The following is a 27,676-nucleotide window of genomic DNA, read 5'->3' on the forward strand; positions in this document are numbered from 1 at the left end:
AATGCTGTGGGAGGCAATAGGGCAGAATGATGGGGGGGCAGTTGGAAAGGATGGTCACTGCAGTGGTCAGAGAGCCCTCATTGAAGAGATGGCCTGTGAGCAAAAACATGAAAGAAATGAGGAATTAGCCGGGCAGACATTGGAGTCATTCCAAACAGAAGGCCTGCAAGTGGGAATGTGCTTGGCAGGGTCAGGGAGTGGTAAGGTGGCCAGTGGGTCTGGAGTGAATAAGTAAAGGTGGGAGTTGGAAGATGGTGTGAAACAGGAACCCCTGGAGGGTACTGAGCGTGGGCATCCGATGAGTGAATTTATCAGAATGCCTCTTGTTGCTCTGCTGGGTTGTCAGGGCCACAGACAGAAGCAGAGAGACCAGCCAGGAGGCTGTTTCAATAATTCAGGGAAGATGTGAAGGTGGCTTGGATCAGAGTGACAGCATGGAGGTGGGGAGAAGTGGGAGACCCCGGGTATATGTTTTAGGGGGGCCACACCCTGCATCATGTGGGATCTTAGTTCCCCAACCAGGGATCAAACCCACGCCCCCTGCAGTGGAAGCTGGAGTCTTAACCACTGGACCACCAGGGAAGTCCTGACCCTGGATATATTTTCAAAGGAGAGCTGCCAGGATTTCCTAACAGATTGGATGTGGAGTACAAGAGAAGAATAAGTATCAGGATGCCTCCAGGACTTGTCACGTGAGTGTCTGTGAGGATGGAGATACCATGGGGAAGACTCTGTGCCAGTCAGGCTAGAGGTGGGAGATCAAGGGTTCAGGTTTGGATATGTTGGATTTAGGGGTGTACAGACCACTCAGGTGAAGAAATTGAGTATGCAGTAGGTTATACCAGGCTGGAATCCAGGAAGAAAGCCTGGGCTGGAAATACAAATTTCAATCGTTAATGTGTAGCTCACGTTTGAAGCCACTAACCTGGATGAGATCACCAAGGAGAGACTGTGGATAGAGGAGTGTGCGCTGTGGCCTGGGAGGGAGGTCAGAGGTCAGAGGTCAGAGCAGAAGAATCAGAGCAAAGGGAGAGCAGGCCAGGCCAGGCCAGGAAGCGGCTTAGAGGTGGATCGAGGCAAATGATGTGGATGCTCGGGGGACTGGAAGGAGTGGTAAGGGTGTTGACTTCTAGGGGAGTAATTTGGAAGCTGCCCAGTTATTTTGGATTTTTTCGTTGTTGTTCAGTTGCTTTGTAGTGTCCGACTCTTTACGACCTCATGGACTACAGCATGCCAGGCTTCCCTGTCCATCACCAACTCCCGGAGTTTACTCAAACTCATGTCCACTGAGTCAGTGATACCATCCAACCATCTCATCCTCTGTCATTCCCTTCTCCTCCTGCCCTCAATCTTTTAGGCCTAATGTACAGTAAGACTGACATTGGAAAGAAAAAATGGGGCATTTAAGGTTTTATAAAGATTAAACATGCCTGGGATGTTGATGGGGCAACTGTGTCGAGCATCCCTACTGTCGCAGCTGAGTGCCAGCCCCAGCGGATGAGTGGAGGCTCTCTGCTTGGAGCACGAATCTGAGGTTGCGTCCTACCAGAGAAGTGAGTTCAGTGGTCGACTGGCATTGTCTGCCACAGGCGATGCCTCGGAATTGAGGCTCCAGCAGCATCCTTGGTTCTACACTAATCAGCCCTGAATATTCATTGGAAGGACTGATGCTGAAACTGAAGCTCCGGTACTTTGGCCACCTGATGCAAAAAACTGTCTCATTGGAAAAGACTCTGATGCTGGGAAAGACTGAAGGCAGGAGAAGGGATGGCAGAGGATGAGATGGTTGGATGGCATCACTGACGCGATGGGCATGAGTTTGAGCAAACTCTGGGAGTTGGTGATGGACAGGGAGGTCTGGCATGCTGCAGTCCGTGGGGTCGCAAAGAGTCGGGCACAACTGAGCAACTGAACTGAACTTCCTGGCTTGTGGACAGCCACCTTCTCACTGTGTCTGCACAGGACCGAGAGAGACAGAGAGGGAGATTTCAGGCTCTGGTCTCTCTTCCTTTTTTTTTTTTGGCTGTGCCATGTGGCATGTGGGATTTTAGTTCTACCTACCAGGGATAAACCTGTGCCTCCTGCAGTAGAAGCATGGAGTCCTACCACTGGATCACCAGGGAATTCCCTGTGGTCTCTCTTATTCTTCTAAGGACATTAATCCCATCATGGAACTTCACCCTCAATACCTCATCTAAACCTAATAATCTCTCAAAGGCCCCACCTCCAAATACTATTACACTGGGAGTTAGGGCTTCAGCATATGAATTTTTGCCCGAGGGACACAGTCTATACTGCAATGTAATAATGGGAGGGCGAGGAGGGGCACTACCGGCATTTAGTAGGCAGTGGCCAGAGATGCTAGATGTCCTGGAATGTGAAGGACAGCTCTGCGTCAAGAAGGATTGTCCTATCCCCAAGTGAAATGCTGGCCACTAACCCATTTCTGGGTTTGATGCTATAATAAGCACATTCGACATTTGTGTCAGGGTTTATACCTTCAGGCTCCTCTCCTTACTTTGCCTTGTGGCCTGGAAGTCTCTTGGCTCTCTCCTGTAATGCTTTCTTTCTCTGAGGGTTGGTCAGGCCGAGTATGTTGTTTGTCCTTCCAACAGCTGTGCCGTCTCCTGCTGGTTCAGTATTGGGGATGGGCACCCCAGAGGGAGAGAAGCAAGTCTTGTAAACTCACTTTATCCACCACTCAGACTGTTTCCTGCACTCTTTACCTCTATTTCATCTTTGTCTTCCACTTATTCACTCATTCGTTCATTCATGCATTCATTCATTAAGCAAGCACGTTTGGTTTTGTTCGTTAAATATTTCATTTTTAGTTGCACGGGGTCTTAGTTGTGGCATGCTGGGTCTTTGATCTTTGTTGCAGCATGCAGGATCTTTAGTTTTGGCATGTGGGGTCTAGTTCTCTGACCTGGGATCGAACCTGGGCCCCCTGCATGGGGAGCGAGGCGTCTCAGCCACTGGAACACCAGGAAGTTTCCCAGCAAGCACATCTGTTGAGCACCTCCTTACGAACTCAACATCTTCTAGGGGTCAAGGGCATGTGGACACACTGGGGGACTAGTGGAGAATACCTGCCCGTCTGAAAGGGACACCCATTACCCAGCCCCAGCTGGTGGTTGCTTTATGGATATGACACCCAGCATGCCATCCCTTCCAATTTTTTAAGGAAAGCTGGCCAACTAGATTTTCCTAAGAAATGCCCAGTTTTATGTATTAGCAACATATTCCTATTTTCCTAAGACATAGTAGCTCAAACAAAACACATGTGTAGCCCACCAGTTTGCGACCTCCAAAGCTAGGCAAGGAGACACCAAAATGCTTGTTTTTTGAAGCTCTTGATGCATAATGGGCACACAGTGTCTCAACATGACTGGAGAAGTCAAAGGAGACTTCAGGGGAGAGTATTTGTGCTGAGAACCGAAAGATGGATTGCCTGGTAGACCAGCCAGTTGAGGGCATCCCAGGCGGAGGGGATGGCATGTGCAGAGGTGTGGCGGTATGAGTAAGCATGGTGCTCAAGGAGCTGGAGCAGGAGTACCAGGAGACAGACTGCCAAGGGCACCCCTGTGACAGGCAGAAGGTTGCACTTTGCCAGCTGCCCTTCGGTTTTCACCCGAGCAGTTTCGGCAGGCTTGGTGGTGCAAGTAACCGAAATGCCCTCGAGGTGGCGCCCAGGAGCAGCAAGACCGGCCTCCAGATGCCTCTGCTCAGACCTGGTTGGTGAGGATTTTTTCAGAGCTTGGTGATGTCAGATCACAGGCTGGTGCTGGCCCTGGTACATCCGGGGAGCAGAAGGAAGCTGTTGACAAATCCAACACCCCCACCCCCGCCCATGATGCCCTCTCTGCAGTTTGGCACAGTTCCCACTCATATGCACTGAAAACAAAATGAGCCTGGCTGCCTGATTTGCCACCCAGACCCGAATCCCAGCCAGCCTGCCAGCTCCTCTCCAAGAGGAGGGACCAAGGCTTGGAGTGCCCTGCCGGGAAGGTGAGGGGGGAAATGCAACAGGCAGCCCAGCCTGGCCCAGGAAAGGGGACTCTGGAAAGCTCTCTGCCTTTTAGAGGAACAGTGAGATGTGTTGAAAAGAATTTGGAACGCAGACAGACCTAGATGTGTGGTCTGTCTCTGCCATTTGCAAGCTGGATAACCTTGAGTACATAAATTCAATTCTCTGAGCCTCAGTCTCTTAAACTGTAAGATGGGGATAACTATGACCCCCACAAGGTCACTGTGAGACCCAAATGAGGTAATGAAATGCTTAGCACCATCCCTAAACCAAATGGATGCTCAGTGGATACACAGTGCTTAGTAAGAGTACTCACACTTAATGTGGCCATCTGTGTAAATTATTATCTAATAGTCTGTTGCTGGAATTCTCTTAGATGCTTTAATCTTCTAAGCAATTCTATAAGGTGAGCACTGTTGTTCTATTTACATGAGAAAACAAGAGAAACCTAGAAGTTAAGGAACTCATTCATCCCAGGTCAAATAGCTACAAAGTGGTGGCGTCAGAGGTTGAATCTGCGAGTCTGGCCCTGGAGGCTGTTGTTGTTAAGTCACTAAGTCTTGTCTAGCTCTCTGCAAGAACACGGACGGCAGCATGCCAGGCCTCCCATCCTTCACTGTCTCCTGGTTTGCTCAGATTCATGTCCACTGAGTCTATCTAACCATATCATCCAGTAGAGGTGATGCTGTCTGACTGTTCCGTCGTCTGTTGCCCCCTTCTCCTCTGGAGCCTGGGCTCTTCATAAATATACTACCCCCAAAATGACAACTTTTATTACTGTTATTATTACGCCTCCTTCCAAGCAGTGTGTTGCTGACTCCTCCCTTCCTGGTTCCCCACCGGTGAGTCGTAGACACTGAGGATGTGGTGATGGGCACACAGGTCTGTGAGGGGCAACACCATGAAGAATCTGGGCTCCATCCCAGCTGTAGGAGATGGGTTGGTCCAGGCTGTGGGAGTTGACAGATGCTGGCTCAGAGGACCCTCTCTTAATCCGAGAAGTGGGGCAACTGGTTTTCCAAAGAGGACCTGTCCCCTGCCCAAGTCAGCACTGTCTAGACCCCTGGCTGTGCCTTTCATTTCTGTGGCCCACTCCCTCAATTCATCATCTGTTCATTCATTTGACAAAGATTCATCAGGTGTCTACCTAGGGCCTTGTCACAGGTGCTGGAAGACAGTGGTGAACCCGCAGATGGGGGTCCTGATGCTCTGGAACCTGTAATCTGGAGATGGAGGCAGACAGTGTTTATAAACACACAAACAAGTTAATTACAGATTGGATAAGTGCTGTGGATGAAAGAAATTGGGTCATGTGCTGGAAAGTTACAGAGCAGGAGAGTTGGCTTGGCTGGGATGGTCCAGGAAGGCCTCCCTGAGGATATGACATTGGAGCTGAGACCTGCCTGGCAGGAAAGGACCCATCATAAGAAAATCTGCAGGAGGAAGGGCCTTCCAGGAGGAGGGGGACCAGCCCTGTGGTGGGAATGATGGGTGTGCTTAAGAAACAGAAAGCAGCAGTGCAGGGGGAACCTCAGTGAGAGGAGTGAGGTGTGAGATTAAGCCAGTAGGGGAGGCCACGGCCAGATGTTGGGGGGAGGATAGGAGGCCCTGGGGAGGAGTTTGACTTTATGCTGGAAATGATCGGAAGCTGTTAGAGAATCAGAAGCAGGGGAGTGATGGCATCAGCTGTGGGTTTTTGTAGATTGTCAGGGGGGGCAGGGAGACCAGCTTGGGGTCTACTGTGGTCATGCAGGTGAGAGCCCAGTGGCCAGGGCTGGGTGCGGGAAGATTTGTTTTGATTGCAGGCAGCCCCTTAGACTCTCGAGTTTACCCCCTTCCCAGCCTTCCCTCACCCACACCTTTACTCCTGCTGGAATCTGACTCTAAGACAGATCCGGTTGGATCTCAGCTTCTCTGTCCCTGTACTCTGCTGCAGGCCACCAGTTGTGAGGCAGAGCAGGGTAAAATCCAGGGTGAATTAATCTAGAGTGGTGATGTCTGCAAGCCAGGCTTCAGCAATACGTGAACCGTGAACTTCCAGATGTTCAAGCTGGTTATAAAAAAGGCAGAGGAACCAGAGATCAAATTGCCAATATCCGCTGGATCATCGAAAAAGCAAGAGAGTTCCAGAAAAACATCTATTTCTGCTTTATTGACTATGCCAAAGCCTTTGACTGTGTGGATCACAATAAACTGTGGAAAATTCTGAAAGAGATGGGAATACCAGACCATCTGACCTGTCTCTTGAGAAACCTGTATGCAGGTCAGGAAGCAACAGTTAGAACTGGACATGGAACGACAGACTGGTTCCAAATAGGAAAAGGAGTACGTCAAGGCTGTATATTGTCACCCTGCTTATTTAACTTATATGCAGAGTACATCATGAGAAACGCTGGGCTGGAAGAAACACAAGCTGGAATCAAGATTGCTGGGAGAAATATCAGTAACCTCAGATATGCAGATGACACCACCCTTATGGCAGAAAGTGAAGAAGAACTAAAGAGCCTCTTGATGAAGGTGAAAGAGGAGAGTGAAAAAGTTGGCTTAAAGCTCAACGTTCAGAAAACTAAGATCATGGCATCTGGTCCCATCACTTCATGGGAAATAGATGGGGAAACAGTGGAAACAGTGTCAGACTTTATTTTTTTGGGCTCCAGAATCACTGCTGATGATGACTGCAGCCATGAAATTAAAAGACGCTTACTCCTTGGAAGGAAGGTTATGGCCAACCTAGAGAGCATATTTAAAAGCAGAGACATTACTTTGCCAACAAAAGTCCGTCTAGTCAAGGCTATGGTTTTTCCAGTGGTCATGTGTGGATGTGAGAGTTGGATGGTGAAGAAAGCTGAGCGCCGAAGAATTGATGCTTTTGAACTGTGGTGTTGGAGAAGACTCTTGAGAGTCCCTTGGACTGCAAGGAGATCCAATCAATCCATCCTAAAAGAGATCAGTCCTGGGTGTTCATTGGAAGGTCTGACGTTGAAGCTGAAACTCCAATACTTTGGCCACCTCATGCGAAGGGTTGACTCATTGGAAAAGACCCTAATGCTGGGTAGGATTGGGGGCGGGAGGAGAAGGGGACGACAGAGGATGAGATGGTTGGATGGCATCACTGACTCGATGGACATGGGTTTGGGTAGACTCCGGGAGTTGGTGGTGGACAGGGAGGCCTGGCGTGCTGCAATTCATGGGGTCGCAAAGAGTCGGACACAACTGAGTGACTGAACTGAACTGAACTGGTGACGTTCAAACAATTAAAGAAAAAATGAAACTTGGGAATCTGTTTGGACAAAATTTGGGGGGAACTCAAGATGTACACCTTGGGAGTTACCTGGCCATCCGGTGGTTAGGACTCAGTACTTCCAATGTCATGAGTCTGAGTTCAGTCCCTGGTTGGGGAACTAAGATCCTGCAAACTCTGCAGCGAGGCAAAAAATAAAGATAAAATAAACCTTCAGAGGGCAGAGCCTTCCCTCCTCAGACCACCCCACTCTGTGGCAGCAGTGAGACACCTGTAGGAACCTCAGGGCTCCAGAGAACACAAAACTCCCAGGGGCCCAAGGGTATCTATGGTGACAAGAGTCCCCTGTGTCAAGGTCAGTCCAAAACAGCACGAACTGGGGGCAAGGAGGTGGATGGCAGAATCCACACTGAACAATGGGATTATCTTGTAACCCCAAGTTTTAAAATTTTATTTATTTTTGGGTGTGCTGGGTCTTTGTTGCTGTGTGCAGGCTTTCTCTAGGTACAGAAAGCTAGTTATGGGCTTCTTTTTGCAGTGGCTTCTCTTGTTACCCAGCACAGGCTCTGGGGCTTCAGTAGTTGTAGCGCACGGGCTTAGCTGTCGCTCGGCATATGGCATCTTCCTGGAGCAGGGATCAAATCTGTGTCTCTTGTCTTAGCAGGCTGATTCTTAACCACAGGACCACCAGGGAAGTCCTACTTCAGGTTTTTTAACACTGGGAAGCTTGGGCTACTCAGCCAGCCTCACTCCCAGACACAATTTCTTGGGCTTGACCTTTGAGAAGTCCAGCACCATTTTCCTGAAGGAAAGAAGTGCATCTGTATCTCCAGAGCTGCTTAGGACAGCTGCCCAGGTTGTGCACTGTACAACTTCAAGAGGTACTCAGGTGACAGTGAGGATGGTGCCCCTTGGAGTTTGGGGAAACAGCAGTCCTTTGGGCCCTTCCACAAGGGGTCAGTGTAGTGGAGTGGAAGAAGTGACTCGTTTCTTCAACTCTGATGAGTCAGTTTTTCCTTGGAAGCATGAGGGCTGACTAGCAGATCCTGATGGGTTACTGAAAGAGGAGAGTGGGAAGAGCCAAGAGAAAAAGGCAGAGAGGTCCTGACTGGCCCCCACCCCAAGAGTAGTGTGGAAACAGCTCTGAAAGGGAGAGCACTGTACGGTTATCACTCCCATCTTCTGATATGTAAAATGGGGCCAGTTACTTATGACTCTCAGGGCTATGGAGTGGAATAAATAGCAAACGGGGTAAATGATGGCTTTTGTTATTAGCATCTTTAACATGCCCAAGAGTCTGGCCAAATCCTGTCTCCCCAGCTCCCTCGCCCTCACCCTTCAGCTGCCCCGAGCCCCTCAGTCCTGCCCATACAAACCACGGACTTCCATGCGTCCACGCATTTCTGCCGAGGATTCGTTTTCCCATCCACTCCTCTGGGGGCCAACTCCCGACCCCCATCCCTTGCTGAATTTCTTGGGCCAAATTACACTGTAGTATGACCTGTTTGACTTTTCTTATGCCACTCAGGAAAGCCTGACATGCTCATGCCGATTGGCCTGGGGCCACCACCAATAAGCTAGGTGATGCTCTCATTGCATCGCCCAGCACCTGTTCACAGGAACCAAAGGGACCAACAAGCAGTGGGAGTCTGAGCCTCAGCCTGGTTTTTTTGGTTACATGTATCAGCACGTCACTCTTTTTTTATGTAGTGGTAAAGTAGTATATCTGGAGAAGGGAAAGGCTCCCCATTCCAGTATCCTGACCTGAAGACTTCCATGGACTATATAGTCCGTGGGGTCGCAACGAGTCGGTCACGACAGAGTGACTCTCACTTCAAAGTAGTATATATAACAAAATGTACCATTTCAAACTCACCGCCCTTTTTTTGGGCCATCGTGAAGCCTGTGGGATTTCCATTCCCAGACCAGGGACTGAATCCACACCCTCAGTAGTGAAGGTGCAAAGTCATTAAAGTCTGGACCACCAGAGAATTCCCCACTTTAACCTTTTTTTTTTTTTCCTGCAGCGTGAGGGGAAAAAAAAGGTATTTCATCATTCCAAATGAATTAAGATTTGACAAATGGGACTTCTCTGGCGGTCCAGTAGTTAAGACTTTGCCTTCCAAATGCAGGGCACGCAAGTTCTATCCCTGGTTGAGGAGCTAGGATCCCACATGCCTTGCGGCCCAAAAGCCAAAACATAAAACAGAAGCAATATTGTAACAAATTCAATAAACACTTTTAAAAAATGGTCCATATCAAAAAAAAAAAAGATTTGCCAAATATGGGGTTGGCCGAAAAGTTCATTCGGATTTCTCAGTTATGTTTTGTAGAAAAACCTAATGAACTTATTGGCCAACCCAGTATTTAAAACAGACTAGTTACCATTGCTTATTTCAGGTTTTCTGGCTGCTCTTATTCATTGAACTTACTATAAACACTTTTTTATTGTGGTCAAATGTACATAACATAAAATTTACCCATTTTAATCATTTTTAAGTGTACAGCTCACTAGGATTAAATATGCTGACACTGTTATATATCCGTCACCACCATCCATCTCCAGAACTTTTTCATTATTTGAAACTAAAACTCTGTACTCATTAAATAATAACTGTCCATTCTCCCTTCCCCCCAACACCATTCTGCATTCTGTCTCTAAGAATTTGGCTACCCTAGAGACTTCGTATGACTTCATATGAGTGGAAGCTTACAGTAGTTGTCCTTTTGTATTTGGCTTATTTCACTTATCATAATGTCTTCGAAGTTGTAGCATACTTCAGAATTCCATTCCTTTTATAGCCGAGTAATATTCCATTGTGTTATATACCACAGTGGTTTATAGCTTCGTCTATTGATGGACACACACTCAGGTTGCGTGTGTGTGCTCAGTCACCCAGTCATGTCTGACTCTCTGTGACCCCGTGGACTGTAGCCCGCCAGGCTCCTCTGTCCATGGGGTTCTCCAGGCAAGAATACTGGAGTGGGTAGCCATTTCCTTGTACAAGGGATGTTTCTGACCCAGGATTGAACCTGCATCTCCTGTGTCTCCTGCATTGGCAGCTGGATTTCCCACCGCACCACCTGTAAGCCCTGGACACTTGGGTTGCCTCCACTTTTGCTGGAGAACAGGAAGACAGGAAGCTTCCTGTCAGCACAGAGGGGCCACTCATGATTGTCAAATATTACAAACCAAAAAAAAAAAAAGCGTCTCTCATGACAGTAGTAGATATGTTCTTTATAGCAGACTTAGAAAATATGTATGTGAAAGAAGAAAATGAAAATCTCCTATAATCCCATCTAAGAGAGATAACTGCTATTAACATGGTGTTATGACTTCCCTGGCAGTCTAGTGGTTAAGACTCTGAGCTTCCACTGCGGGGGGTGCGGATTCAATCCCTGGTTGGGGAACTAAGATCCTGCATGCCATGCAGTGCAGCCAAAAAAAAAAATAGTTTTTTAAATGGTGTTATTGTCTGAATGTCTGTGAGTCCCCAGAATTCATATGTTAAAATCCCAACCCCCCAACGTGACTGTATTTGGACATAGGGCCTTTAGGGAGGTAATTAAGGTTAAGGTCATAAGGATAGAGCCCTGATCCAGTAGGATTAATGTCCTTATAAAAGACACCTCAAAACTCACTTGCTCTATGTCCACCATGTGAGGGCTTAGCAAGAAGGTGGCTGTATAAAGCCCGGAAGAGAGGTCTGGCCAGAAACCAAATTAACCGACACCTTGATCTTGGACTTCCCAGTCTCCAGAATTGTGAGAAATGAATTGCTGCTAAGTCATGTAGTCTATAGTATTTAGTTATGGCAGCCTGAGCTGACTAGGAAACATGGGTATCCCTCCAGACCAAAACAGGATGATTCTGAGGCGGTGTATCATAGGAGTTAAGAGCACAGGCATTGGAATCAGATCGATCTGAGTTCACATCTTAGCAATGTAACTGTAGGCAGATCTCAGTGGTGTAACTTTCTTGTTTCTTCATCTGCAAATGGTGGTGATTACAGTGTCGACCTCCAAGGACGGCTCTGAGGACCAAATTAGAAAATGCTCCTACAGGGCCTTGCACAGTTCCTGGCACATGGTGAAAGCCAATTAAGTGGTGGTAAATTCATTTTTCACTGGACTATAGCTCCTTGAGCGAGGGAACTTTTCTGACTTGTCTGCTTTATCCCTTGTTCTCAGCACGGGACCTGGAGAATAAGATGCCTAATATTTATTGAATGAGTGAATAGATGATTCTATGAGAGCAGATAAGAGAGAGCAGCTAGCATGGTGGGTGATGGAGTTACCGGCATCATACAGTGTTCTGCAACCTCTCAGCAGAGCACAGTGGTTGGCTAAGTGCCTGGGTACCAGAGTTCACCCACCTGGGTTTCAATTCTGCTTCTCCTGGTTTCCAGATGTGCGCATCTCTCTCTCTCTCTCTCTCTCTTTCTAACACACTTTAAAATACAACTCTAAAGTGGGAATAAGTATAGCACCGACCTCATGGGATTGTTCGGAGGATTAAATGAGATGATGCGTGTCAAGTGCCTAAAATAGCACCTTCCTCATAGAGTTTTTATGAGGATTAAAGGAGATCATCCATGAAAACACCAGACTGGTGCTCAACAAAATGCTTTATTCCCTTGTTGTCAAAATGTCTTGTTACTGGTTGTCATCCTCAGATCAAACAGCAGCAGATCAAAAGCGGAGACTCCCAGAACACCCAGCAGCCCCTCGAGCCCCACGTTCGCCCCCTCTGTCTGCCTCCTGGCGCCCTGCTATCTCACGGGGGACTCCGTCCGGGACAAGTGCGTGGAGATGCTCTCTGCGGCTCTGAAGGCAGATGGTGAGAGAGCCTGAACCAGTGACCGGGGAGGGAAGGGCTTCCCAACATCTGGGAGAGGTGGTTTTGCTCAGCACCACAAAAGTGGTACAAGATGCTCGAGTCCCCTATACAAACAGGCTTCCCTGCCAAGGTCATCTTCAACTGATGCCTATGTTTCCCAAATCTCTTTTAGATGATTACAAGGACTATGGAGTCAACTGTGACAAGATGGCATCAGAAATTGAAGAACATATCCTTAAGCTGTGCCAGGGCTGTGGGTGCCTAAACTGTCCAGCAACAGGTGTCCCAAGTGCAAGGGATCCGGGACAGTGAGTGGGCTACGCTGTGTACGAGCAGTACCTCATTTTATGTTGAGAACAATCTCACAGGGAAGGTTCCCTCATTTTACAGGTGAGGTTAACTGAGGCTCAGAGCGGCTAAGTCCTTGCCAAGGCTCATCAGCTAATAGTACTGGCAGAATTGAGATTTGAACCCAGGAAGTGTGACTCTAGAACCTGAGGGCTTGGGACTTCCCTGGAGGTCCAGTGGTTAGGACTTCATGCTTTCACTGCTAAGGGCCTGGGTTCAATCCCTTATCGGAGGACTAAGATCCTGCAAGCTGTAGCAGCCAAAAAAAAAAGAAAGAACCCAAGGGCTCAGACAGGCTGTGTCTTGACAGGTCTGGGTTGTGACATCATCGAGGAGATGAGAAGAAAGAGAGGACAGCATTCCCCATGTTCAGCCTTCCCTCTCTTCCTCTGAAGATAACAGCTCCCACTTTGACCCCCCCAAGTATGTACCAGGTTCTGCGTCTTGGTCAGTCAACACTTCCTACCTCTGTAGGTTGCCGGGAGAAATATCAATAACCTCAGATATGCAGATGATACCATCCTAATGTCAGAAAGCAAAGAGGAACTAGAGTCTCTTGATGAAGGTGAAAGAGGAGAATGAAAACGCTGAATTAAAACTCAACATTCAAAAAATGAAGATCATGGCACCAGGTAAAAAAGTGGAAAGAGTGACAGACTTTATTTTCTTGGGCTCCAGAATCACTGAGGATGGTGACTGCAGCCGTGAAATTAAAAGACGCTTGCTCTTTGGAAGAAAAGCTGTGACAAACCTAGGCAGCATATTAAAAAGCACAGACATCACTTTGCCAACAAAGGTCCATATAGTCAAAGCTATGGTTTTTCCAGTAGTCATGTATGGATGTGAGAGTTGGACCATAAAGAAGACTGAGCGTCAAATAATTGATGTTTTTGAATTGTGGTGCTGGAGAAGACTCGAGAGTTCCTTGGACTGTAAGGAGATCAAACCAGTCAGTTCTAAAGGAAATCAGTCCTGAATATTCATTGGAAAGACTGATACTAAAGCTGAAACTCCAATACTTTGGCCACCTGATGCCAAGAGCTGACTCGCTGGAAAAGACCCTGATGCTGGGAAAGAATGAAGGCAGGAGGAGAAGGGGATGACAGAGGATGAGATGATTGGTTGGCATCACTGACTCAGTGGACATGAGTTTGAGCAAACTCCAGGGAATAGTGAAGGATAGTGAAGCCTGTCAAGCTTCACGGGGTCACCAAAAGTCAGACAAGACTTAGTGGCTGAACAACAACAACCTCTGTTAACACTTACAACAATCTCTCTGAGGTAGGGGCTGTTGTTCCCATTTTACAGATGAGGCAACTGAGGCTCAGGAACTACTGAGTGTCAAAGCTGAACTAAAAGCCTTAGTTTTTGGATTCCATGTCCTGAGTTCTTCCCCTATACCCCGTGCTCCCACCATCTGAAAGCAGACTCGTGTAGACAGAGGAGATGACCGCTGGGTGGTATGGCCAATTGAACTGAAAGTTGTTTTGTTGCTTTTTTTGTTTTCTTGCCTGGAGAGTCCCACAGGCAGAAGAGCCTGGCAGGCTACAGTCCATGGGGTCGCAAAGTCGGACACGACTGAGTGACCAACAGTTACTTACCAACACTTACTTGTTATTTTGTTTTAGTAATGCCTTGAGCTTGCTGGATCTTAGTTCCCCAATCAGGGATCAAACCCAGGCCCCCTGCAGTGGAAGCATGGTGTCCTAACCATTGAACCACCAGGGAAGTCCTAAGATTTCTGTCTTGAGAGAAAAAAGACACTGTGCCCCACTGAATGAGTGCATAGAATTCCTTTTACTGGAGACAAAGCTTTGCATATCAAAGAAGTTTGGAGGGTGGGTACAGGGTGGGGACGGACTTCCCAGGAAACGGGTGTGAGTGTCCCATTAAGGCCCTTTCCTGGCCTCCTGGGCTCTACCTAGGGACTCAGCAGGTTAGGGAAGGTACAGGGGCCAATCTCAGAAAACAGATTTGCCTCCTTTGATCTCTTGTCTAAGAACCACCCTAATATCCTCCAACACATCTTCTGGGAGTTTCCCTCCACCATCACTTAGTTATTGACCAGCACTTCTCAAACCAATCTAATACCTCTCCAAGTACCTTTTCAAAATTTCTAATTAATTCAGGAACACAGAACATCGGGGCATCTAATTAATTCAGGAACACAGAACATCGAGGCATCGGAACTATCACGAGCTTCATCTTTGTTTTCTCCCGAATAGTTGTCCCTCCGAGAAGGTCCCTCCCCCTTCAAGCCCAGATAGGGACAAAAGGTGAATGATCCAGTGCACGGTCTCTACTGCTGGCCTTCCATCCTCTGAATGACCCTCTTCTGAAGGAAAGGGCATCAGAGCTGCACCAACAACCCTTCAGCTCTTTGTTTGTAGGTGGTGGGAGGTCAGAGGGAGGATGAGTTTGGGGGCTTGAATGTCCCATGTCCTAAAAAAGGTAGGACCTCTTTGGATCAGCCCTGGACGAACATGGCAGCCGTGGGGCTCGCACGCACTCATCTCGGGGAGGAGGTCAGTGGTGGTGGGAGGTCAGTGATGCCAGGTCTGCTCCACCTCATCCTCCTCTGTGACCTCGGTAAAAGGAGACAGGCTCAGGAAGAGGTGGACCAAAGGATCCTCAGCCCTGCTCTCCTCACTTATCAAGCACATCTCCACCTCCAAGGATCCCACACCCAGAAGATTTTTAAACAAATACTGGGGCTTTCAAGTGCATGAGAGCATATTCTTCCTTTTCACATTTTTTTTTTCCTTTTCACATTGTATTGTACTACACAAACCACAAGAACCAAAACAATAAATACCACCACCTTCCCTCCCACCACTTGGAACTAGCCAGCTGTGTCCGTTTCTCCACATTCCCCACAGCTTCTTTCTCGTATAGGGTTTTTCCCAGAAAAGGCTTCATCTTCCTAATTCTTCTTGGCTTCGCGGAGGTCAAGAAAATGCGGCTGTGTTCCCTGAGCTCCTCCAGAGGAGGGAAGAGGGAGGAGGGGACGGGAGGCCCATCTGGGATGCAGCTTCTGGACAGAGAACTCCCTGTGGTTGGTGGCCAGGGGTGACTTCCTGCCGGGTGAGTGGAGAAGAGTGTTACCGTCAGGAGGGAGTCTGGCTTCCAGCCCTGCCTCTGCTGGGAATGTGCCCTGTGACCTTGAGCAAGGGCCTGTACCATTTCTGAGCCTCAGCTTCCTCATCTATTAATGAGCCAAGTAACTCTGACCAGCAATTGCCAAAGTGGGTTCTGTGATAGGTATTCCTAGAGAAAAAGAGGGGAAGGGGAGGTTGGTCTGTGTTCTAATATGCTGGGAACACCAGATGAAACAAAAGCCATTGCGTTCTTTATTTTAATACTTCCAAGAGCCTTAGACACATGGCCCCCAATCTTATGTTTTCCTCTGACAGCTGGACTTAAAGTGTCCAGGAGCCCTTCCAAACTAGGGGGTCATCGTCATCACTATCATCTTAGCCCCTAAATGTTGAGCATTTGACATGCCCCAACCACCACGCTAGTGCAATGTGCAGCTTAGCTCAGGGAATCCTCATGACAACCTATATTTTATAAAGAGGGAAGCCGAGGCACAAGGAAGTCATGGGCTCACCTGAGGTCACACAGGAGGTTCAGACAAACCCAGACTTCCCATTCCTGGGGTCCCTGGCCCCACAGTACTTGTGATGACCTGATCTCACCTTGAAGGCTATTTCCTGTCCCCGATATGTGGCTGATCCCAAATGCCCGTGTGAGGACCCTGACTTGGGGAGTCAGAGGCCATGAAGGGGCCTGACCCCTGTACAAGTTGGGGGTACTCACTTAGGCACGTGGGGTGAGCCAAGTCCAAGGAAAGGGAGAGGTGGCCTTGGGGCTCCTCGGGCTTCAGGGACAGGCTCCCCGTCCTCCCGGGCCCCTCTGTGAGTGGCTGGCTGGCCCTTGACTGTGTCACATATCTACCAGGAGCTCAAGAGCACGGACATGAAGTATCGGAACCGCGTGCGCAGCCGCATCAGCAACCTCAAGGACCCCAGGAACCCTGGCCTGAGGCGGAACGTGCTCAGCGGGGCCATCTCCGCGGGGCTCATTGCCAAGATGACGGCGGAGGTGAGGGCAGGGCCGGGGCCCCTCCAGTCTTGCCCGAGTCTGAGAGGCAGAGGCTTGTGATGCAGCTATGAGCCAAGGGGCTTCCTTAGCTGGGGACCGTCTCGGACGCCCCATCCCTCAGGGCCTCTGCACCGTGAGAACAGTGAACACGGCTACCAGGTATTCAACACTGTGCTCATCGCTTCAGGCACATGGGCCAGTTCTAGCTTCACACCAACCAAGGTAGAAATGTTTATCGTCTCCAGTCTTACAGGTGAGGACAGTGATGTTCAGAGGATTTAACTGATTTCGCCTGTGCACACAGCCAGAAAAGGGTGATGCCAGGAGCTGTTTGGCCTCAGAGCATCTACTCCTCCCTACTTTATTTTTTTGTTTTTTGGTTTTTTTTGGCTGCACCAGGTCTTCACTTCAGTGCAAAGGTGGTGCACAGGCTATTGCTCCGTGGCATCTGAGGTCTTAGTTCCCCTACACCTGCATCCCCTGCGGGTTGTTGTTCAGTCACTCAGTTGTGTCTGACTCTTTGCGACCCCATGGACTGCCGCACTCCAGGCTTCCCTGTCCTTCACTGTCTCCCGGAGCCTGCTCAAACCCATGTCCATTGAGTTGGTGACACTATCCAACCATCTCATCCTCTCTCATCCCCTTCTCCTCCTGCCTTCATTCTTTCCCAGCATCAGGGTCTTTTCCAATGAGTGGGCTCTTCGCATCAGGTGGCCAAAGTTTTGGAGCTTCAGCTTCAGTATCAGTCCTTCCAGTGAATATTCAGGACTGATTTCCTTTATGATTGACTGGTTTGATCTCCTTACAGTCCAAGGAACTCTCAAGAGTCTTCTCCAGCACCACAGTTCAAAAGCATCGATTCTTCGGCACTCAGCTTTCTTTATGGTCCAATTCTCACATCCATACATGACTACTGGAAAAACCATAGTTTCGACTAGGTGGACCTTTGTCAGCAAAATAATGTCTCTGCTTTTTAATATGCTGTCTAGGTTGGTCATAGCTTTTCTTCCAAGGAGCAAGCGTCCCCCACATAGGCAGATTCTTAATGACTGGACCACCAGAGAAGTCCCTCTTCCCTGCTTTGTGATCTGCCTCCCTCTTCTGCCTCGTTCAACCCTATATCCCATTCCCCAGCTCTGGGCCCAAGCCTGAATCGGAGTCCCTGACTCTATGGAGCACAACAGACATGTATACAAATGTGTTTCATACAGAGGTGGTGGCTGCCATGTTAGAGCCACACTGTAGGAACTTAACGGGAGGGAAGGATTGACCCAGTGTGAAGGGGTCAGTAAGGGAAGGAAAAGGGAACAAGCGTGTTTGAGGGAGTATATGCAGTGGTTAGAAGTTCAGGGGCTGCACCAAACTGCCCTGGTTTGACTTCTGCCATGAGCTATGTGATCTTAGACCAGCCACTTAACCTCTCTATGCCTCAGTTTTCTCATCTGTAAATTGGGAATAACAGCTCTCTCCTGAAGGACAGAATGAGTTAACACATGTAAAGTATTTAAAAGGTTAAGACAAGTAAAGCCATCCCCAGCATTAGTATATGCTAGGCCCATTTGATGGACATGAGTTTGAGCAAGCTCTGGGAGTTGGTGATAGACAGGGAAGCATGGCGTGCTGCAGTCCACGGGGTTGCAAAGAGTTGGACATGATTGAGCGGCTGAACTGAACTGAACTGACGCCCATTCACCAGCCAGTTCATGTAACCCTCTTCAAAGTGAAATAATTATCCCCATTTTATGGATGAGAAAACTGAAGCCCCACTCAACTCATAAGTGATGATGAGGATTTGATCCCAGATCTGTTTATTTCAGAGTCTCTGTCTTGGAAAGACCTTTGCACACCCTCAGTATGAGTGGCTCTTTGCTGCCAGCGCTCAGGGGATTTCCTGCAAGCACATAAGCAATGGCATAGCTAAAATGCCACTAAATCCAAGATGCTGGAGAAGGGATGGAGACATGTCTTGAAGTCTGGATGTGCCTCTGTGTGTTTGTGGTGTGTGAGATGTAGTGCATGTGTATGTGGGGTGTGTATGTGGTATGTGTGAAGTAGTATATGTGTGTGTGGTATGTGTAGTTAATGTATCATGTACGTAGGTATGTGGTGTATGTGTTATATAATGTGTGCTGTGCTTGCTCAGTCGCTTTAGTCATGTCTGACTCTTTGCAACCCCATGGACTGTAGCCTGCCAGGCTCCTCTGTCCATGGAATTTTCCAGACAAGAATACTGGAATGGGTTTCCATGCCCACCTGCAGGGGATCTTCCCGACCCAGGGGTCCAACCCGAGTCTCCTGCATTGCAGGCAGATTCTTTACCACTAGCACCGCCTGGGAAGCCCCACATAATGTGTATGCGTACATTTTTCTGAGAATTGGGTTCACTGCTTTCCTCAAATACCCAGAACAACAAAAAGCCCTGAAAGTGAGAGTTGCTCAGTCATGTCTGACTCTTTGTGACCCATGGACGATACAGTCCATGGACTTCTCCAGGCCAGAATACTGAAGCCTTTCCCTTCTCCAGGGGATCTTCCCAACCCAGGGATCAAACCCAGGTCTCCTGCATGGCAGGCGAATTCTTTACTAGCTGAGACACCAGGGAAGCACCCCCTCCCAGCCCCGGCTTTAGGATAAAAACGGGGAATCTGGCTCAGGTGAACAAGAATTGACTTTTTGCTTCATTTAAAGTATCTGATCTTTTTAGGCCACTAACAACATATACCCAGGGTTACACATGCAACTTGGCTTAACAGAGTATCCTCTTTCCTTATGAGGTGGCGCTGCAACTTAGATGGGAACCCAGCCTGTGTTTCCGTCTGTCTCTCCCTCTGTGGCTCTGGGGTCCCTTTGCCTCTGTGTGCCTGTGTGTCCTAAGAGTGCTATCATCAGAGTGTCTTACGGGCTGTTGAAGAGACATTGGGAAACCAGGCCCTGGAGAACCAATAGCAAGGTGTAGGCATGAGTGTGAGCCAAGCCTGGCAAGTTCCCAGAAGCCGGAGGCTGGAACAGAGCTGGGTGCCTGAATTAGGACAAAGGCCCCAGAAGTCTCAGCAAAGTGACCGGCCAACTCTGGCCCCATCCAAGGACTATTCACTAGAACAGGGCAAGAGAGTCAGGTGATCAACAGGCCCAAGAAGAGGCTGACCAGGCCAAGGACAGCAAGCCAGGACTGCACCAGGCCCTCCCCAGGGACTGCCAATGCCAGCTGCCGAAGGGCCCCCACCAGCAACCCAGGCAACAGAGGTCCAGGAGGCCTCCTTCTTGGGGTCAACTTCTGCTCTAAGCAGGAGATTTCTATAGGAAATATAGGAACAGGGCTTCCCTGGTGGCTCAGTGGTAAAGAATCCACCCACAATGTAGAAGTCATGGGTTCGATCCCTAATCCGGGAGGTCCCCCATGCTGAGAAGCAGCTAAGTCCATGTGCCACAGTTATTGAGCCTGTGCCCGAGGGCCCAGGAAAAGCAAGCCTGTGCGCGCCCTAGAGCCCGTGCTCTGCAACAAGAGAAGCCACTGCAATGAGAAGCCCAGGCACCACAATGGGAGAAAAGCCTTTGCAACAAGGATGACCTAGCACAGCCAAAATAATAATAAAAAGAAATACAGGACCATTTTTGCTCCAATAAGAAAAATAATAGCTTGGACTACAAAGAAAGCTGAGTGCTGAAGAATTGATGCTTTTGAACTGTGGTGTTGGAGAAGACTCTTGAGAGTCACTTGGACTGCAAGGAGATCCAACCAGTCCATCCTAAAGGAAATCAACCCTGAATATTCACTGGAAGGACTGATGCTGAAGCTGAAACTCCAATACTCTGACCACCTGATTCAAAGAACTGACTCATTGGAAAAGACCCTGATGCTGGGAAAGATTGAAGGCAGGAGGAGAAGGGGACGACAGAGGATGAGATGGTTGGGTGGCATCACCAACTGGATGGACATGAGTTTGAGTAAGCTCTGGGAGTTGGTGATGGACAAGGAAGCCTGGCGTGCCGCGGTCCATGGGGTCACAAAGAGTCGGACAAGACTGAGCGACTGAACTGAACTGAACAGGACCATTTTTGCTCTAATAAGAAAGATAACAGCTTGGGGTTGGGCTGCCTGCTTAGAAGACAAGGGCTCCCATCAGACAGAGCCTGGGGAAGCGGATGCCCGCATGTGACTGGCCATCCCTCTCTGCCTCCTGGGTCTCCCTAACTCCCTTTCTATGTCTCTTTCCTGGTCCACCTGATACCCTTATGCTTCCTTCTTCTGGCTTTTCCTCTCACACCCAGGTGATTCTGAGAATGGGGTGGATTCTGAGATACCCATTAGAACTGTTGAGTGGACACATTGGCAGCCTGAAAGGAGAGGGGTTTTGTCTATACCCAGCGTCAAGGCCAGTGCCTGCTGTTTCTTAAGTGCTCAACAAATATGTATCAAATTCACCTTGTACGTGATGTGAAAATCCAGTGTCATCGCTTACTTTCCTCATTTTCAACCTTATTTCTTATATTACTGTACTGACTCCTTGTGTCTTTGATGTGCTTCCTAATAAGGCAGGCGAAGATAGGGAAATGGACTGGTGAGTGGACAGATTTTTTTTTTCCTGTTCTCTCTCTCGCTCTCTTTTTTAATTGAAGTATAGTTGATTGTCTGGTCTCTATTTCTTAGCTGGAACAGTCTGACCCTAGTCTGGTCTCCCACACTCCTCACCTTGAACCCACCCCAGGTAGCCTTCCCCAAACATGTTAGTCTTGTCCTCTGATCTCTCACATCTATTATTCTCTTCCTATGGAATGTGCCATGCCCCTCGGGAAGTCTAGCTTATCTTTCAAATCTGGTGAAGGTATCAATTTCTTTAATGAGCCTCCCTGCCCCCAGGCAGTTAGCCACTAGTCAGGCTTTCCCTGCACTTTGCAGACCTTTGCTTTAGTTCCAAAGACCCTGATGCTGGGAAAGATTGAGGGCAGGAGGAGAAGGGGGTGACAGAGGATGAGATGGTTGGATGGCATCACCGACTAAATGGACGAGTCTGAGCCAACTCCAGAAAATGGTGAGGGACAGGGAACCCTGGTGTGCTGCAGTCCATGGGGTCGCAGAGTCAGACACCACTGACGGAACAACAACACTATCTTGCAATCTTAGGTGAATGCTTGGCTCTTTGACTAGATCATCATTACCTGGAGACAGAAACCAAATCATGTCTTAGTCCTTAGGGCTTAGAGGCAGTGGTGGACTGTCCATGCTACCAGCTCAACAGAGATGATTGTGTATAGCTATTCCCAGGTCTGTGTTCAGTTACATCACATTAGTAGCTTGAAAGGCTGTGGTGGGAGTGCTTATACTATGGAAATTGGTAGATACTACAAATCAGCCACCCGCTGCGGCCAAAGCCAGTTTACCAGCATGTCAGTGCGATGAAAGGCATTCAAGAGATTGATATCCAATACACTTTGAAAGAACAAATGTATTGTGCTCTGGAAAGTCCCTCAACATTAAAGTCAGCTGCTTTTTTGCTTATATAGCCTGGGGTTGACTTGTGGGCTTTCTTGGTGGCTCAGCAGTAAAGAATCCACTCGCAGTGGGGGAGCTTCAGGAGCCGTGGGTTCAATCCCTGGGTTGGAAAGATCCTCTGGAGAAGGAAATGGCAACCCATTCCAGTTTTCTTACCTGGGAAATCCTATGGGCAGAGGAGCCTGGCAGGCTATGGTCTGCAGGGTTGCAAAGGGTCGGATACAACTGAGCATGATGACTTGTTTTGTATATACCCCTGCCACTGGTTAAGACCTAGTTCTTGCATTTGACACAGTAGGAGTTAAACATTCATGTACACCAGGATAACTTGGGGGCAGTAGTAAAATGCATATTCCTGGGCCTGCCCTTAAAGTTTTGGATTCATAGGAATCTGCATTTTATCAGGAAACACAATTGGTTATAACACAGAAATCAGCACACAAAAATTGTTTGACCTTTGGGCCAACTCTGTTCTCCGTGGTGTAAGGGGTCAGGCTAAATGGTAGTAATTAAAATGTTTAGCCAGTGCCAAATCCTCTTTTTTTTTTTTTTAATTTTTTAAATTTGGTAAATGCCACAAGGTGTGTAGGATCTCAGCTCCCCGACCAAGGATTGAACCTTGTCCACAGCAGTGAAAGCACCAAGTCCTAACCACTGAACCACCAAGGAACTCTCCAGATCCTCTTTTAACATTAGGTTCAGGGAATTCGCTGGTGGTCCAGTGTTAGAACGCCACACTTCCACTTCAGGGAGCATGGGTTCAATCCCTGGGCAGGGAAATAAGATTCTACATGCTATGTGCGAAGCCAAAAAAAAAAAAAACACATTAGCTTCAGCCATCTTCCTCCCCCTAAACTGAGGCTAACTAGAGCTCTCTCCAGCTTGAGTGTCTCCCTCTCTTCTGGAAGAAGGTCAAGGCAAGTCAGATGGCTAGGGAGATAGACAAAAAAAAGAGGGGGGGCCTGGATAATGCAGAGACTGGGTGTCTACAGGGAGCTGACAGGAGATGGAAGGCTCTGTTCTATAGGAACATTAGAGAAAAAGATGTTCCATGATGCAATCACAGGTGAGTGGTCAGTGGTGTGAACCCGGGAGCCTCAGGTCCTGCTTGGGTGGGGTAGCCGCAGTAAATCGTGGAGAGTTGAGGCCAAGGTTCCCACCAGGCAGAATGGCCTGGCTGAACAGTGATCATAGCTCAGACAGGCGGTGGGTCAAGTCCAGCCCAGAAGGACAAGGGGAACATCATAGATCACAGGGTCAGTGTCAAATAAGCTTAAGCAGGAAGGTTCAGGCAGGTTCCCGAGGTCCTTGGCGGGCGTTGTGAGTGCCAGAGCTGAGGAAATGTACACGAGATGGTTGACTCTGGGTGGAAGCTGTTTGTCTTGTGCTCTCCCGTACTTGCCCTACTGTACTTGGCCTGGTCAGAGCCCCAAGGTTTGACCTGCCACCCAGAGGCAGAACAGAGACTCCTCTGGTAAAGCCTTGCCCCAGCTGGGACAGGGCCAGGCTTCCGTCCAGTTCATCATACTCAGTCCAGAATGTTCCCCTTCCTCTGTTCAAGCTCCCTGAAACCCAGGTGTGGGGTAGGGCTCCTGGGGGCTCCCTAGCCCTGAAGGGCAGACTCCTTTTTCTCCAGGAAATGGCCAGTGATGAGCTGAGGGAACTGAGGAATGCCATGACCCAAGAGGCCATCCGTGAGCACCAGATGGCCAAGACTGGTGGCACCACCACCGACCTCTTCCAGTGCAGCAAATGCAAGAAGAAGAACTGCACCTATAACCAGGTATGGGGTGGGGGTGGGGGACCAGAAAGAGCCAAGGGACAAGCCAGCAGGGAGAAGGGGCTAAAACTCTGGGCTGCGGAGAGGGGCATGTCTTAGTTCACCAGCATGATACATCTGTGGCTTCTAGAAAAGATGCAGAGAGAATCACCCAGATCTATGTCTGTGAGGTGCGACCAGATCTGACCTGCAGCCAGAATAAGAAGGACCAGACCTACAGGGGGCACAGAACTTCTGCAGAGTCACAGATGGTTGGAAGAGAACTTGGCAATAAAAACTCTGCTTCCTCACTTCACACACAGGGAGCCTGAGGTCCAGAGGGGACAGGCTCTGTCTAAAGTGGCAAAGACGGTTAGTGGCAGAGAGAATAATAAACCCAGGTCCAGACCTTTCTGCCTACAGTCCAGCCAACTTGGTGGTAAAGCCTAAGGGACTGAGCCCTGAGTCCTGAGGGTGAAGACCACTGCCCTGGCCTGGCCTCCTATTTCTGGGTTACATGAGTTATACCCTTGAGGCACCAATATTCTTGGATTTGAGTTAGTGCTCTGTTATTCTAGAACTCTATTCATTCCCCCATCTGCTTGTCAAGCAAGCACCTTGCCCCTGGGGACGTGTGGCTGCAGCAGAAATACAGTAGTCGGCCCTGCCTTCCAGAAGTCCCTTGGAGAATTCCCATTCAGGAATCCGAAGATGTGTGTGCAGGTTCCTGCTCTCTGCAGAGTTCTCTCTCCTGGGGTGTCATTGGTCTGCAATGACAAGGCTGTGCTGTGCTGTGTCCTCCTGGCCCGCAGCTGGGCACACTCATTAGCCAGAGGACTCCCTCCCACCCCTCTGACACCATTCATAGCTGACACCATTCATGGCTGAGAGTCTGCAAAGCCACAACTTGCTACATGTCATGGCCGTCCAGGGTGGGCTGCAGAAAGTCCCAACATCAGTCATTAAATCTCGAAATGCCCGGGATTTGCTGGGGCAGACCTGATTTCTGCACCCTGAACGGTCTAGTTCAAGGGATGAGAAACCAGAAAACAACACTAAATATCCCCCATGATCTTCAAATCCTCTTTCCTCTCCGGGTTTCTGTTCTTCCACCTGTAAAATGAAGAAGAAACAGAATGATCCCTAAGAGTGCTTCCAGCTCACTCAGTTCTGATCAGAGAGGTACATCCAATAGGATGTGTTCATTCTTCCTGTAGGAGATGAGTCTAGAAGCGAGAGAAGAGAGATCAGTTCAGAAGCATCAACAAGAGTGAGAGTGAAGAGGTCAGGCTGAGCCAGTGAGATAGATACTGGAAGGGAGCCGATGGGCCTGCGAGGAGAGAGGAGAACATGCACACACAATGGAGTGCTCAGTGATGAGGGCGCTGCCAGTGGCATGGGAATAATGGTGCCAACCTCTGCGATTTGACCTACTTCTACAGACAGTGGGAGCCATGGCAGGTCTGAGAGTGGAGGGTGGGGGGGGGACTTCATGAGTGGTCCCGCGCTCTTTTTCCTCTCAGGTGCAGACACGCAGCGCTGATGAGCCCATGACGACCTTTGTCTTATGCAATGAGTGTGGCAATCGCTGGAAGGTCTGTATGTCTGTATCTTTCTTCCTCCCCTGTCATCCTCAGGTGCTGCCCCACTTAAGGAGTACTAGGCCCACAGCCCCAAACGGGGGCTGAGGGGGGCGCGGTTTTGCCAGCCTGCACAGAGCAGGTCTGCAGAGCTGGAGATAGTGGTGCATTGTTGGGAAGGCAAGGGTGGAGGACACGTGTGTGCACATGTTTTTGTTTGCAAAGCACCCAGCTGGGGTGGGGACAGCAGCCGGCGTTTTATCACAGGATGGGCAAGTCTGTCATTTGAACACAGATGGAATCAGCCTCCTGAGATCCCTGGTGTGGGGTGGGGGGGGGGGAAGGAAAAACAATAGCCCTCTGCACTTGGACCACACCTCTCTGCAAAGTGCTTCCACAGATGCTATTTCCTTTGAGCCCGGTCACAGCCAGGGAGGTGGGGACGACTGAGCCCCGTCAAACTGGCACTGCTTTCAAATGCACCCAGGTCGCCCTCCCCTCCTAAGGCAGCTCTGGAAAAGCCTTACGTTACCCAAGGCTGTAACCCAGGCAGCCCCAGCTCCAGCAAAGGCAGCGGTTTTGTTTTCAGGCGTGGGAGCCAAGCAAAGGCTCCTTCTGGAGCACTCCTTTCCGCCTCATCTTCTGAACCACCTGAGTGTGGTCACGTGATTAGTGTCCGCTTCTAGTGCCATCTGATTTGTATGTGTGCTGTGTGATGTCTGGGTCACTGGGCAGCCTGCAGGTGCTCCGAAAGTCGTAAGGTACTTAGCGAGGACTGAGCATGAGACCGGAAGTCAGGAGCCCTGGTTTCCGGCCTCCACTCTGCCCTCCTCCATGTGTGACCCTGAGCATGTCACCCACCTCCCTGAACTAAAGGGTGATGCGAACGCCTTTCTCCCGGGATGATTATGAGGACTGTTACATATGCACACAAGCTTTGCAACAGCTACGAGAAATGTTCCTTCGTAATATTACTCTCACTTTCAGATGAGGAAATTGAGCTACTGAAATGGTTAACGAGAATCAAGTCTCGGAGTTTGGAGCACGGAAAGACAGTGCTCCAAATTCCTGATTGATGGATCTTTCTATGACTATAAAAGGCCTTGACAGCCCTGGGGCCTCATAAGAACTGCTAAGTTTTTTTAGGGTAAAAGTCAGACGATTATGTATTTTTTTTCTTTCATCCACCTGTTGAGCACTTAGAGGTGAAGCCAGGATAATGGTATACTGGTTTCAAGCATGGGCTTGGGTATCAGGCTCAACTCCTAGCTTTATCACTCATGAAGTGCCTTTGCCAAGTGCCCTGAACCTCGAGGCCTGGATTTTCTCGTCTATAAAATAAGGGTAGGAATATAGCCCACAGAGCTATTTTGAGGATTAGAGAAGGTAATACACATAAAAAACTGACAGGGCCTCTGACCGCTCAAATGGTATCTTTGTCAAATTAGGGAAAGGTGTTCTTCCTCCAGGTAGACAGAGCCTTGCTCTTGGGTCACGAGCTTGGGAAATGGCAGGGGTGGGGTTTCAGCCCCAACCTGCCCCTGTGAAGAGGCTCTCTTGTGGAGTGAACCACCTGTACAACCACACAAAAAAGTCCTGAGCACATATGTGCCTGGTACATAGACACCACCATTCTTAATATTCAGAGTTGTTACCTGTTAGTATAATGGGAGCTTGCAAGTCATTTAACCTGTCTGAATTGCTTCTTTCCCTGTGAAAATGCAAGTATTATAATAGTGCTTATCTCACAGGGTAGCTATGAGAATGAAATGAGTTGATATATGTTAATACTGCTTAGCCCAGAGTATGGAGAAGGCAATGGCAACTCACTCCAGTACTCTTGCCTGGAAAATCTCATGGACAGAGGAGCCTGGTGGGCTGCAGTCCCACCCCATGCAGTCCATGGGGTCGCTAAGAGTCGGACATGACTGAGTGAATGAAAACAATCCTGCGTGGCTCCAGACCCCACCTTCCCTTTCACGTCCCCTCTACATGCCCTTACCCTCTTTGAGTGGCACAGAGAAAGTTCTAAAATGCTGTTGCCTTCTTGATTTTGTAGTTCTGCTGACAGAACCACCAGCCAGGATTTCAGTGAACAAGGTGAGGAAGAACAAAGAGAAAGCACCAAGCCCTTTGTAAACTGGAGAAAAATAAAAATTAAAATGAAGAGAAATGTGGAACTCTGAATGGGGCATTAGGGATCAGGGGGAAAATTCTTTTGCAAATTAATAATCATTTATCAATAGGGATGGGCTTCCCAGGTGGCTCAGTAGGTGAAGAATCTCC

General features: G+C 48.9%; 1 protein-coding gene across 2 annotated transcripts in view; it reads left to right on the forward strand.

The window, feature by feature from the left end:
* The window catches only part of TCEA3 (transcription elongation factor A3), a 43,679-nt gene extending 16,116 nt beyond the window's left edge, over positions 1–27,563 (forward strand). For both annotated transcript variants that reach the window (XM_081574496.1, XM_081574497.1), the window contains 6 exons: positions 11,945–12,108; positions 12,281–12,337; positions 16,406–16,560; positions 23,688–23,834; positions 25,334–25,405; positions 27,450–27,563. In XM_081574496.1, coding sequence (XP_081430622.1) covers positions 11,945–12,108; positions 12,281–12,337; positions 16,406–16,560; positions 23,688–23,834; positions 25,334–25,405; positions 27,450–27,458 — 604 coding nt within the window. In that variant the 3' untranslated portion in view covers positions 27,459–27,563. The remainder of the gene's footprint in view (positions 1–11,944; positions 12,109–12,280; positions 12,338–16,405; positions 16,561–23,687; positions 23,835–25,333; positions 25,406–27,449) is intronic.
* The last annotated feature ends 113 nt before the right edge of the window (positions 27,564–27,676 follow it).

Source organism: Giraffa tippelskirchi, chromosome 3 (genome assembly GCF_054371585.1).
Source record: "Giraffa tippelskirchi isolate mGirTip1 chromosome 3, T2T-mGirTip1v1.2.pri, whole genome shotgun sequence".
NCBI classification, from domain to species: Eukaryota; Metazoa; Chordata; class Mammalia; order Artiodactyla; family Giraffidae; genus Giraffa; species Giraffa tippelskirchi.